General features: G+C 45.8%; 1 protein-coding gene across 1 annotated transcript; it reads left to right on the forward strand.

Annotated features, from left to right (window-relative positions):
• The first annotated feature begins 865 nt into the window (after positions 1-865).
• Positions 866-14,279, forward strand: LOC125720557 (microsomal triglyceride transfer protein). Its single transcript, XM_048996098.1, has 18 exons — positions 866-1,983; positions 3,302-3,489; positions 3,846-3,989; positions 4,991-5,098; positions 5,415-5,531; positions 5,764-5,903; positions 6,362-6,512; positions 6,618-6,775; positions 7,219-7,387; positions 7,815-7,922; positions 8,175-8,387; positions 8,897-9,108; positions 9,393-9,490; positions 10,009-10,130; positions 10,208-10,435; positions 11,573-11,697; positions 12,622-12,792; positions 13,000-14,279. Exons 1-18 carry the CDS (start codon positions 1,920-1,922, stop codon positions 13,139-13,141), a joined length of 2,658 nt encoding a protein of 885 aa, XP_048852055.1. The 5' UTR covers positions 866-1,919; the 3' UTR covers positions 13,142-14,279.
• The last annotated feature ends 28 nt before the right edge of the window (positions 14,280-14,307 follow it).

Consider the following 14,307-nt stretch of genomic DNA (forward strand, 5'->3'; position numbering starts at 1 on the left):
AAGAAAACTCAGAAAAGCTTTGCCTATTAATGTTGAATCTGAGTGACTAAAACAATAAATAGTACGTTGCGGCGGCATGTTATTTACCGCATTACATGTCCCATGCTGCGATGTGCGGCACATAATTCTCAGTGCCAGCAGAGGGCACCAGACTAGTAACTCAGGGGCGCCTCAGGTGAAGGACTGAAACCGGAACATTGTACATGCAGAATGTGAGGACATTACAGAAAAATCTACACAACACTTATTTTTCCTTGATTATTCCATTTTCCTTCATAACATAAAGATATATAAATGTTTTACACGTCCAAAAGGATCACACATTTCTTCGGGGGGCGGGGGGGGACAAATAAAATCAGGTTCACGTAAAAATGTAATTTCCCTCTCCATAAAGCCAAGCGAAGCTACATAATCCGTGTTGCTTTTGCAACTACTGAAGAAAATCAAGGTATTGATTCTGCTAATCAGAGGCGTGGAAAATACAGGAAAAGAGTGTCCAGTCGAACTTGGACCTCGATTGTGATTAGTTCAAAAACACATTATCAGCACACACAGATTGCTCTGATAATTGGCCGAGTTAGTCATTATAACTTGGTGATTGGAAAACCCAGGCATTTCTAGTAATGTGCTTCTATCACCACCGTCCCACACATCATTTTTGAATGATTCAGCTACTGATCAGCGATAATACTCAAGAGAGCATGAAAACACATGATAACATCACGCTTAAATATATCAAATTTTACAGTTTCCATATATTTTTCTTATTAAGTACAATCCCTTTTGGGGTCGTGAATGTTTCTTTTTCACTTTGATTCCACGTCCGGCGTCCTGCGTCATCAGCTCGCGCCGCTCCTGCGCCATGGAAGTCAACGTGAATTAGAGTTTAATTCAAAAGGCGTCTCTCGTCACCAAGGATAAATCCGTCTGATGAAACGGCTCTGCAGTATATTTGCGAATTTTACGTTTAAAAATCTTATTTACGCGTTATGCATGGTGCGGGAAACGACTTAAAATAGTAAAAGGAGCCGGAGAAATTCATTCCAATTCATACGCTTCTATCAAATGAAAGTAGTTAAATATGAAATATGTCGCGTTAGCGCTGCATCCAAGTGCCAGTTTGATGTAAACTGAAGTCCCTATACAGGCTGGCTGGCTCGCACGCTGCTCGCCCCCCCCCCACCAAAAACCGGCCGGGGGGACCGGACTCAGGCTGCACAATGTCTGGCACTGTTCACTACCGAGCCCTGAAAGTTGGTAAAAGGTTTTCCACGACAGACACATAAAACAGACGAAAGCTGGCCAATCGGAGGAAAATACTACAGATGTATAGATATTTTTATTGACCTAAAGTTCATCCTTTCGCGTCAAATGTATTTGATTTATTTTTAGTCTTTATTTTTTTAAGAATATGGGCAGACCTTAAAATCAAGATGCTGTATTACTTATGCAAAAATTCATTTGACTTTTCCCCCAAATTTCAAGGGCTGGCTGACATTACAACTGGAAATTAAACTTTTAAGTTGATTTTTAAAATATTCCTCAAAGTTCGTCTACGTGCACTATAATCCTTTCAAACCGAGGCGCTGGCTTTTGAGTTTTAAATCCAATTAAGAAGAAGACATTGATTTCAATAGGCTTGTATGTAACAGGGCGGCGGGGGGTGCATCGCATCACTATCGGCACCAGCCGCATCCCGGGGGCTCCTCTGAGCGAAAACGCCCCTGTCACAGTGGCCGCTTATCGGCCGGTTGATCATTGACAGGCGGCGTGACCTTAGTACCGGAGCGTGGAGTCTGGATTCTGCCCCCAGCCTGATAAACGGCACCGGAGCGGCTCTGCGCCTCTCTGCGGACACTCAGACGCGCGCGAGGAGACCCAGTTTTATTCCCCAGTACCCCTCAGCCACAAGGCGCATTATGCTTAGATCAGTGCTCATTTTCCTCTGCACGATTTCGCCCTGTTTTTCTGCCTCAGTTGAAGGTAAGTAACCAAGATATCGTCCATCTGCAATTTAATGTAATTTCTATTACTATATATTGATAATTTCATTTGATTAATCATTTTATGACACAAATTCGCTTTTATTGTTGAGGAAATTTGGCATTTGCCGTAAAAGCATGTACGGAAGGTATGGATTTACAGAAAACGTTAACTCTAGCAGTGTAATTAATAGTTCATGGGTTTGAGTTTGAGGTTGTTAAGATTCCTGTATACAGTCAGCTGTAGCTTTTACAAGCAAGCAGAAGTATTACTGTGTGATTTTAGTCCGTTAGTTTTATTAGTCCAGTATGGAACATCTTATTACAGCAAAAATTCAGTAAAGGATAATTGGTTAATTGTTATGCAAAATGAGTATTAGCGTGTGGCTCGTGTTTATGTTCTAAGTTTTCTTGTCAGGACTTTTATGAACAAGTTCCTGTCCTATATCTTGAAAATCCCAGAACTGAATAGCTTTAGCGATTCTGCAGTTCTGAGCACTTGGACTTGATGATGCAACCTAGCAGTGACACGTCAGTCTATAGTTCCCTCATCACTGAGTCATGCCTCGATGACTCCTGCCTCCGAGGCAGGACACTTGTTTCGCTCTGCAATGTGATAGAGCCGGATTTCAGTTTGGTCACCCGAAGCATCAGCGAATCAACATGAGTTCCTTGGAACCCTTTTCCAGAATAGTTTCTGTATCACAAAGGTGGTGGGAAAATGGTGCATCTCCAGCATCTCCTTTGCCAGCTGCCTGCTGGCCCGTGGGCTAGATGTGGTTGAGTTCTTCAGTCCCACTACCTGTATTTATTACTCTGACCCAGGGGTGGGCAATCATATCTGCAAAGGGTGTGTGTGAGTTTTTGCTGCAACTCCCTAATTAGAGTACTAATTTGGGGGACTGCTTGGCTGTAAAGTTCTCATGCCTGGATTTGAATAGCTGACCTAAAGGTTATTCCAATACCTGCATATTTGCTAGCCCTTTGAGGATAAGATTGCCCACTCCTACCCTCGCCTAATCTGGTCTGAAACAGGGCAAAACTCTATCCTACTATCAGGTGTGGAGATACAAGACACATTTCTAGTGCTTCATATGAATGCGAGGCATTAATTAACTTAACAAACGACCAACAGCATGCTGGGGATCTCAGTGGAACAGTGAGTTATTACATCATGGATTTGGTTGCAGTTTTTGAAGATGGGGGTGCGATATTTGGAATAGGCCTTCCCTTGTATTGAGTGAGGAGAACCTCCCTTTCACATGTCATTCATTTTGTGTCTTTGTTTTTCCTGAAAGCATGTTCCCCTGTTGTTCCAGGTGGCGTCGTCGGGCCCAGGCTGAGCAATGGGCAGCTGTACAAATTCAGCTACTCCACTGAAGTGCTGTTGGACCGGGCCAAGGGGTCGTCTGAGAGCAGCGCTGGCTATAGGGTTTCATCCAGCGTTGACATCAACTTGGTGTGGAGAAATCCAAGCAGTAAAGATGATCAGCTACTCAAAGTGCTGGTATGTGACTCTGGGTTAAATGAGGGCTTTGGGTCCGTTTCCTGTGTAGCCGGCGGGATTAAGGAAACCAGCTGCCATGGCGATGAAAGACGACTTTGATTGGCTCCAGCCCCCTGTGGGAGCTTTGCTTTCCTGTGAAGGTGTGAGGTCGTGACCCCAGATGTCAGTGGGCTGCGTCTGTTATGTACATTAAATACTTTGTGTCTCAAGGTTGAGTCCCTCACAGTCAGCCTCTTTGTCGAACGAGTGTATTGATGAAACCTGCTCTTCTTAGGGGCTGTGAAATGCCCAGATGAACTTATAGCACGGGTTGGGGGTGTAGATATGTCATTCCAGCTCTTCTTTGACTGCCGCAGATTGGAGATGTGAAGATCGAGAACGTTGCACCACGTCCAGAAAAGAAAGACATCCTCGCCGGTTCCACTACCCAAAGCATTCTGGGAAAAGGCAATTTGGAGACGCTGCAGAGACCGTTCCTGGTGCACTGGAAGCTTGGGAAGGTAAGCGACGTGACGGGCATTCTGTTAATGTATCTGACGCGTACACACTGGGACACTGAATGACGGAATGATAGTAATGCAACCCCCCCCGAAGTACTCCATTACAGTATTAGAGAAGTACTTAAGCAGATACTTATTCTCAAATGAAGTTGCAGGTTTATAGTAGCACAACACATTTTAAACAGTAAGAAATAATAAATTACAATGATTTGTAACAGTGCAAAGAATGTCGGGGAAAGTAATGCATGGAATTCAGTAGTAACAGCCTAGTGGGTTGTGCAATGAATGTATGAATGTTCTGTGAATGCAGGCAGTTCAAGGCCATTCAGACAGTCACATCCCCTCTCCATAGGGTGACCTTGTTGTAGAGTCTGATAGAGTAAATAGTAACCTTAGACGTTATAATAGCAAAGGATTATGTCCCAAGTATTTAGTGAGCTTATCCCAGCTTCCCTAAAGTAAAACTCCTGACACCTGGCACACGTGTGCAAAGGTCAGGGTGTGAGGTGTGTCAGGCTGCCCTTGAGATCGCCGTGACAACACGGGCAGATCAGTGTGACCGATGTGCCACGTTGCGTAAAGGGCACTCGGCGTGCCGTTATCCAGGACATGCTGAATGCTGGGATCCTTACTGGAAATGTTTCTATCAGATATGAAGCGTTGAGATTTGGTTGTTAAGTTTAAAGCTTCTCTATAAAAGTATAATATATGGCAGGAGAGAGTAAACAGGACATTTTTACTTAACGAGCAGATGCTTTTTATCCAAAGCTATATATGTTTTTTGAGAAAGCAATTGGGGGGGGGGGGGGGGGTTAGGGGTCTTGCTGAAGCATCCAACCGTGAAATCACTCTGCTGACTATGGGATCGGAACCGACAACCTTCTGATCGCAGACACCGTGTTGTAATCCACTGGGATGAAATGATCATTCAGTGTCAGTTATACTGTAAACGACTTAATTCACTGTTGGGAAATAAAATCTTACTATTGTGTTCGTGGTAGGTGAAGGGCCTGTACTCGTACCAGAATGAACCTGCTGTCATCAGAAACTTCAAGAGGGGTGTGGCCAGCCTTCTCCAGCTGCAGCTCACGTCCGGAAAAGTGGAGGAGGTTGCTGTCTAGTCCTCTGTTACTGGTGCAGTGACACGGATTAGCCACTAGGGCCTTGTTACATGTATTGTTAATACTCATGTAATTAAATTAGATTAGATTACATTAGATTAAAGTTTATTGATCCTAGAGGGAAATTCTCGAATTTTCTTTGATTATTTTTGTTATACAGCAGCATTAACTGAGAGCTGAACATAAATATTATGCATTTGAAATATGATTAAAAGCTGTGTAGCTGTTTGTTAACTGTGAGCTCTGATTGGTGGCCCGGTCACATAACATGTCGTCCAACGTCGTCGTTTCCATTTGGAATCAGGTGGACGTTTCGGGGAGGTGTACGGTGGAGTACAAGGCCGGGAAGGACCAGGTGACCCGGGTTAAGTTGCTGGACAGCTGTAAGACGGCTGAGACGGGATTCACCACACTTAACCCGGTCAGTGTTAAGTTAATACTCACTATTTGTTTATTGGGATAAAACAGGTATTTCTGGAAAGCAGCGGCCATGTCTGATCAGGTCATTAGGAAGTCATGTTGACCTGGAGCACTGTAAGCCTTCATGCGTTTCAGGAGGATTCTGTTGATGCCTACATATGGCATTCCTACAACCGGCATTTATTTGTGACCAGAATGGCTCTGCGCCGTCTGCTCTCTGTCTCCCCCTACAGGTCTTGGGTGTTAGTGGCAAGTCCTCCTCCATCACGGAGTTCACCCTGCATGAAGGTTTCATCAAGTCGGCCGTTTCCGAGGAGACGCACATCATCTCTGTCAATGCACGTCGCACCATTGCCACCAAAGTGGTCTCCCGGTAGGCCTGTGCAAAAATACCTCAGACAGTGAAAATAACCATGCAACGATGGGAAACCCATTACAGATTTACGGAAGTGTTTTACGTTAAATACGTTGACATTGGCCTAATACTTAACTAGTCACTATTGCTGTGATATAAGCTTTGTGTTTTTGGCATTCAGTTTGGCCACTGCAATCCTCCTCTCCACTTACTGCTACAGCTAGTGCTTAAACTTGGACTTGCGTGTTTGATTTCGGGTTTCTCAGTTGGGAGGCCGCAGGAGGGCTTATCCAGGGCTTAGCACCCTTCCTGAGCGCTTACTGCACAGGCCCCAAATAAGTGTGATCTTAGGCTACAGTTTCAGATGTGCCTTTTTACTGCATTGTGTATGCGTGTCAGCTGTCCTGGGAGGTTTCTCCTGGGAAAACCTGCATTCTGCTGTAGCTTATTTCTGTTGTTTTTTTTTTATTTTTTAGGCAGTCACTGGTGCTGGTGAAAAAAGAGGCTGGACCTCAGGAAAGTGCCGGAAAACAGATCACCACCGTCATCAAGTCGCTGGACGCCAATTTTGTCGCCATTACCCCTTTACCCCCGAAGGGCAAGCATCACTGCAAGGGTTGCCCATCTGTAAGTGTCTGGAGCATTCACTGGAGTTCACGCCATTAGTGGCACTTTAATGAAATATTTGGTAATCTGACCATCTTCTGGCCGCCCCCCCACACCCCTTACAAGCTCTGGGAGCACTGGCGGCGTGTTCACAAGGACCTGGAACCAGAAAGGCTGTCAAGAGCTACGGGACCTCGCACCTTCCTGGGGCTGATTCAGACCCTGAGGAGAACCTCCAAGGAGGAGATCCTTCGAGTGCTGAGAAACAGCACCAAGACGGCCCTGTAAGCCCACGCAGACCCACCATAAATTGAATACAGTCGGCCCATCTGCCAATATAAGTGTGTAGACATTTGGTCACCCATGTGCACCCATAGCATTTGGATTTGAGCCGATCTATGCTTGGAGATCCTTGTTTTATTGGTGTAACTTGTTTTTACATTCCGCGAATTCCGCATAGGATTCGCCATAAATTGGCTCAAACCAGAAGGCAGTGGTCTTCTGGTTTGAGCCGATATGTGGCGAATCCTAACCACAGTTGTATGTTTCGGTCTTCGGGAAACCCTCTTTATGACGAAGCTATTATATAAGCTTAGTTCATCCAGGACATGACATTGCATAGCTATTGTTGTATATGGTGGGAGTCCTTGAGGGTGCAAACTTATAGTTGGTGCTGTATTTGCCCCGTGTGTGTGTGACTATGTTGCCCCTATCTCCTCGCTGGCAGGCCTCAGTTGGTGGATTCCGTCACCTCCGCCCAGACTCCTGCCTCCATGGAGGCCCTCCTGGAGTTCATAGACTTCTCCAACTCGAAGCAGCTGGTCCTGCAGGAGCGGTTCCTCTATGCTTGTGGCTTTGCCTCCCACCCCAACGAGGATTTGCTGAAGTCTCTGCTGGTGAGAAGCACGATTGTCTTGAGGACATGAACTCATCTGCCTTTCATATGGGATAATGTCCTCATTCTATTATTGGATGTTTGTCCAGGCATTCTGAGAATATATCTGTATTATAGACTGAATGTTGTTAGTAGTAAAAACAGGAATCCTGTTTTGGAATCTTCGAATATGGCCGACCCATCTGCTAATATAATTGCGTAGACATTTGGTCACCCATGTGACGTAGCGTTATTGGATTCGTCGTACAGAACTTGCATGATTTATGGATTTGATGCACTTTCTTACTTCCTAATAGATGGGCAGCCTTTGGATTTGAGCCGATCTATGCTTGGAGAGCCTTGTTTTATCGTTGTTACTTGTTTTTACATTCTGCACAATGCACAATAGCTGTCTGTGTAACCTTAAGTTACCGCGCCTCTTCACCCAGGGTTTGTGGAAAGGGAAGATCGCCAGTACTGACATCAGAGAGTCAGTGATGATCATCTTGGGCGCTCTCGTCCGGAAGCTCTGTCAGAAAGGGGGCTGTGACCTGCCTGTGAGTTCGCTTGTCACTTTGCTCTTGAGTGACAGTGCCTGGATGTCATTGACCTTTTCCGGCTGCGGCGTAGTTAGACGGTCACATCAGTTTGCATGTCATCGCTTGCTAGGTGGCCAGTGGAATCTGTTTAAGCACGTAATCCAGCCCATATGCTAAGCAAGGTGACATGGAGGCAGCTCTGATGGTGGGATTTGTTTAGCCATAAACCTAACCCTAACCTATCCCTAACCCCAATCTATTCACCCCCAGACTGTAGTGGAAGTCAAGAACCTGATCCTGGAGGGTCCTGACAGCACAAAGGTGGAGTCAGAAGTACAGATGTACCTACTGGCCATGAAAAATGCACTGGTCCCAGAGGCCATCCCAGTGCTTACCAAGTACGCCGAATCTGAGGTCGGGGCCTGCAGCACTATCGCCATCACGGCCCTGCAGAGATACAACTTCCATCTCATCACAGAGGAGGTGAGGGACTCGTGTCAGCGTGGGGCCTGGACAGGCACAAACCACATGTCTGCTCTGATGACATTCGCTCATGAATGACCTGCTTCACGGGACTGATAACTGACAGATGCTTAATTACTAGCTGGGCCAAATAAATTATGGAAACGGATATGGCTGGTAACAATAACCAAAATACATGAAGCTGAGCCAGGAGTCAGGTTTGGCAAACCTGGCCTTTAACCAACCTTTAAGTTGCGTGGGATCCTTAACAAACTTGAAGGGCTGGTTGAGCAAACGCTAACTTGGTAATGTTATGTTCAGTCGCCCTGCCGTTCTGATAACCTTGACCAGCAGTGTAGAGCGGAGACACTCATTGACCATCCTGGAAGTTGGGTTTGCTTTCCTCCAACATTAACTCTTAATTTGACTTGACAACCAAATATACTGCTAATGTAGGAGCACAGAAGGTCTTTTGGTCTTTTTCTGGAAGGGTCGCTATGCTTACAGCTTTTGGCTTCCTCGCGATCCAGGTGAAACGGACGCTGAACCGCATCTACCACCAGAACCGGCGGGTCTTCGAGAAGAACGTGCGGGCGGCCGCCGCCGACGTCATTTTCAGCAGTAGCCCCTCGTACATGGAAGTGAAAAACCTGCTGCTATCCATCGGGCACCTGCCCCAGGAGATGAACAAGTACATGCTCTCCAAGGTGCAGGATATCCTGCGCTTTGAAATGCCCGCCAGGTGCGTGATGGGAAGTGTAGTCTATTGGCAGCGAGCCCACTCTCTCAGTAGGCTCTAGTGTGGCTTTCTCGCATGAGGTACCTTCAGCCAATGTATTATGGTAAAATCATTTTGCTACAGGTTGCTAAGAGTGCTGGTGTCGCGAATAGGAAATATCAACAAATAATAGTCCTGTTGTACTTCGATAGCTCTGACTTTCTGGTGCCGGTAACCATATATCATGTAAGTTAGAATTAACAGAACTGGATCAGAGATTAATGGGACTTTCGTTTGTGGTTCTTCAGTAAGGTGATCAAGAAAGTCCTGAAGGATATGAATACACACAACTATGACCGGTTCTCCAAGCTGGGCTCCTCCTCTGCTTTCTCCGGCTACATGACAAGTGGGTGCTCTCCTCTTTTTACTCTGCCTTTTACTTTCCTCCGCCGTGGCTGTGGTTATAGGTGAATCCTTATCATAGTCCTGTAATGTTGAGTCTGGTCTGGAGTTTTTTAATGAATGACAAATGAATGTATGTATGTATCGTCACTTTACTATGAAGAGGCAGGAGAGAATTTGCTAATTATATATAGGGGATGATTAGGAGGCTAGATTAGAAAAGGCGACAGTATTATGTAGCAGTATTTCTGTATTTCCAGTGTTGTCGAGAATTTTTGTTTCGGTGTATTGCTACATTTGTGCATTGTAACGCACAGAAAACAACAAAATGTGTGCAGTTCTGATGAACAGATGTGGAAAGTTCAGGTTCAGAAAGTATTAATCCAGACCACAGTTTCGTTTCAGCCAACCAGTTGAGTATAAAGAGTCACAGTGACTAAACTGGTCAGTCGAAACAAAATCCTGGTCTGGATTTTTACTTTCTGGACCTGAACCACTGATGATGAATATGTCCTCCCGCAGAAGAGACGGACATCACCACCATCTACAACCTTGACCTCCTGTATTCCGGGTCCGGGGTTCTCCGTAGAAGCAACATGAACATCTTCGCCCTCAGCGGGGGTTTCCATCTGCATGGTCTTCAGGTAAGCTGAAGAAACGATGCCCCCCGCAGGATTGTGAAGGTGACAGCAGGACTGATGTCACGTCTCCCGCTTTCTAGGTGGCCATCGAGGCGCAGGGCCTGGAGTCCCTCATTGCTGCCACGGCCGATGAAGGTGAAGAGGAGCTGGAGTCGTTTGCCGGCATGTCGGCTTTGCTCTTTGACGTGCAGCTACGTCCCGTCACCTTCTTCAAGGGCTACAGCGACCTTATGTCCAAGATGTTCTCCATGTCTGGAGACCCCATGAACGTAGTGAAAGGCCTCATACTGCTGCTGGACCACTCCCAGGTATGAGCTCACACTGTCTTCACTCTAAAGCAGTGTTTCCCAAGCCGGTCAACGGGGACCCACAGTCGGTCCATGTTTTTGCTCCCACTGAGCTCCCTGATAGTTCACATTTTAGCTACCGGGAACTGGGAGGGAGCAAAAAATGTGAACTGTCCAGATTGCTCTAAACATCTACCTTCACTTGCATCAACCATGCAATTAACTGCACTAAATAATACGATTTATAGCATGGCACTGTTCTCAGATCTGATTGGTCGGAAGGATCATTCATTTTCTATAACCAGTAACTCACAGTAGGTTAATGCGCTATAATAATATTTAATAGGTAATATTTTTAAAAATTTTAGATGTAGAACACAATTTAAAAATTAACAGTTAGTGAACAGAAATGTTTAATCATTGGGGGAACAAAGTAGTTCTACTAATAATTATGTTTTTTGCTTGTAAACATGACAATAATGATATAATAATGGTATACTACAACGGAATGCTTAACGTATAATGTTTAAAAACATATAATGCATGGCCTGTCATGCATTAACCCTTACTTTATACACCCTGTCTGGGGATTGCAGTCTCAGATTTTTAATGCATTGGAGCCTGTAACCTGTGATGTTCTTACCCCAAGATATTAGTCTTATAACATTACAATTAGTCTATTTTTGGCTTTGGGTTTCTGCAATAAAAGGAATTATATGGGGTCCTCCATCAGGATGCCACTTCACTGGGCTGTGAAGTTTTACCCTGGATTACCATGGTTGTTTTACAGCCGATGACATGGTTTGTGAGATTTTGAAGCTGCTTGGCTGGAGTTGATTGGTGGCATAACGGAAGAAATTTGGGCTGTATTTAAACTGTAATAAATCTACTGTAAGGAACAGTTGCGTGTTTCATATACATTACAGGAGTATTATGCCTCTATATAAGCAGTAATAAATTAAGAAAAATGCCTTTGGAGTACAGGCGCCATTAGCCGGGGATGCCTAGAATAGACCTCCACACCGGATAGCTTGAAATGTTCTACAGGCAGTGCTTGCTTGACAAGTCATATTCATTTCATCTTTCCACGGTCCAGTGCTGTTTGCTGGTTTTTGAATTCTTCCGTGCCAACCGTCCTCCCTCCTCCCCACCCCCCAGGTCCTCCAATTACAGTCTGGGCTGAAAGCCAGCATAGAGTTCCAGGGGGGCTTGGCCATTGACATTTCGGGCGGCATGGAGATCAGCCTGTGGTACCGGGAGTCCAAAACCAGCGTCAACAACAGGTATGAGGTTCTGTTCCTCGGATGTGAGGCCCGGAGAACGGACCTGGGTCGTTACAGATTGATGTGGGCTGCGGTGTGGTCGGGAAGGCCCTGTGAGTGGGGTCACATCCCTCTGGTGTACCGGGTGGAGGGCAGGTCACGCGCACGCTCGGTGATGGATTTACACCCAGGATTTCGCCGTTAGCTGCCTAACATACTCTCTTTACTACAGAGCAGGGGAGAGGATGATTTATGGGGCCGAACATGCCAGTCATGTGGTCACAGCCAGCTAAGTGCGCTCTGCAAATCATTTTAATTCATTACGCTGTCATACATGGTGTTTTCTGAAATTCAGAAATATCGGTCAGTGGTCAAAGTCCCATTTTCTCATAAAATTTTACCGTACTTCAGAATGAAAAGTAACATTAAGTATTAAATTTAAAAATGTTCGCCTTAGCATTAGCCATGGTCTCCTTTTGTCATGTTGCTAATGGTGCTAGCCGTTAGCCGTGGCCTGCGTCATTGGGCGGGTTCTAACGGGTGACTGTGACAAAGCGTCCCGGCTGCTGCCTGTCCTTGTTTCGGACCAGTCTCTTGGGCCGGGCTTTTGGGTGGTATTTGGTGCTGGGTTTGCACCAGCATGCGGGAATGGCAGTGGCAGGTGTGTGATTTGCTGCTGGTCATATATCCCGTCTTCCGTTGAGCACGTCAGGCTATCTATAGGACTACAGTAAGTGTGGGGGCCATTGTCAGCGCTTGCTGGGGGTCATTATTATGATATAATGTGTATGAGTATTTCATTACTCATCTTGGTCTGGAAGGTGTTCCAGCACGGATCCCCATGTCGTTGTTGCTAGCTGCCGCCTACTTGTTGCCTCAGCCAAAGTCTGTTGTTGACCGTCATTGACCGTCATTGACCATGACGTTCGACTTGTGTCACTGCAGAGGTGCGCTGGTGATGAATGCAAACGTGACTGTGGACCTGGAGTTCGCACGCGCTGGAATGGAGGTCAGCTTCGAGTCTGAGGCATCGCTGGACTTCGTCACCACGGTCCAGTTCTCTGAGTATCCCTTCCTGGTCTGCCTGCAGATGGATAAGGCCACCTTCCCCTTCAGGTGAGTCCAGCTGCTGTGGATGTCGGTCTGCCACCGGTCGCCAGTATACACCATGGCGGATGCCTGTCATCCATGTTCCTCTGCCAACCCTCAAGATTAGCAAGGATTACTATACTGGAAGCAGGTTTCCGGTGTATTATCCTGTACTAAAATGAAAAAAAAAAGATCATCATGTGATCATGATCATGTGATCTCCATCCCTTGCAGAGAGACCCTAACAAAATATGAGGGCCTTCCGTCTGGGAAAAGCTTCACCTCCCGCAAAGGCAGGAAAGGCCTTGTTCCCGGCTCGGAATTCCCGCTGCACCAGGAGAACTCCAACATGTGCAAGAAGGTGTTTGAAGGGTAGGCCCTTCTCACCTCCAGATCCCCCGCTCCGGGATGTTCCAGGAGTGTGAGAGCTCTCGCGGGGGTCAGCGGGATGAGCAGAGGAGTGGCGTAGACAAAGAACGTCACCCCGCTCCTCCCAACCGAGCTCCCGTTTTATTTATTATTTAGGAAAATGTTCCGAAACGAATCTCTCAAGCCGACAGTGAGATGTGGGAATGCATAGCCAAGGGAAGTCACACATGCAATGTTTACATATTTCTTTCGCGAAGTAAAAATATGCATATTATCGGTATTAAGAAACATCGGTGCCTTTTCGGATTATTCTGTTAATATATTATTTGAATTTGTTTTTATATGGGAATTTACAAGTATCCTTTGTTTTAAGTACACACTTTGTCGTATGCTACTATTTACGTATTTATACTTACGCATACATGTACGTTGAAATGTTGTATATGATGAAGTCTCTGGCTCCACCTGATGTGTGACCATTTACAGAAACACTCAGGAAGATTTGTTCAAAAAAAAAAAAAACACTAATTAAAGATGTAAATTTTGAACTTGAAACAAGGCCTCAAATGCCAGAAAGAAGTAACTGAGGCAGTCTGGATGTGGTGGACCAAGGACAGTGACTGGGTTGGGCTGGGGCACACTCAGGGGCGGGGCTACTAGCCACAGCTGAAAGCTGACTGGCCCCTGGGGTGCCCCCACCCCTGTCGCTCACTGATTCATAACATTTTATTGGCTAATGATGAAGTTCTCCTTTGCATTAAAAAAATCACTGAATTGCCCCTGCGACAGGGGGAATATCCTCACCTTACTATGAACCTGTGCGCGGAAAACTCAGTGAGTGTAGTTCTAGTCCTTCATATCATTCCTTAAACCTGACCATGGCATGCAAACTGTCATTAGCTTGCCTATACATTGGCTCAAGTAATTGGGTTTGCCTGTCCGAAGGTGTAACTTACTGTAATCACCTGGCAAGGACAAACTCTGGGTTTTATACTCTTGACACGTTTATTGTCCCTCCATTTCTGCTAAGATTGTGTGACCAAGGGAGAGCCGTAATTGCTGTGATTGTGCTCCTGATACGAAGAAATTTCCACGTGAATCCAATAAATGAGCAGTCTGGCTGTGTTTTATCTTCGCTCTGATAAGTGTCCTCTGAGAGTAGTACTTGTGTGT

Source organism: Brienomyrus brachyistius, chromosome 25 (genome assembly GCF_023856365.1).
Source record: "Brienomyrus brachyistius isolate T26 chromosome 25, BBRACH_0.4, whole genome shotgun sequence".
Taxonomy (NCBI): domain Eukaryota; kingdom Metazoa; phylum Chordata; class Actinopteri; order Osteoglossiformes; family Mormyridae; genus Brienomyrus; species Brienomyrus brachyistius.

Coding starts and splice junctions, on each gene's coding strand:
- LOC125720557 (XM_048996098.1), top strand. CDS start 1,920: ATGCTTAGATCAGTGCTCATTTTCCTCTGCACGATTTCGCCCTGTTTT. Junction 6,513..6,617: donor ACTGCAAGGGTTGCCCATCT/GTAAGTGTCTGG, acceptor ACCCCTTACAAG/CTCTGGGAGCACTGGCGGCG. Junction 12,793..12,999: donor AAGGCCACCTTCCCCTTCAG/GTGAGTCCAGCT, acceptor CATCCCTTGCAG/AGAGACCCTAACAAAATATG.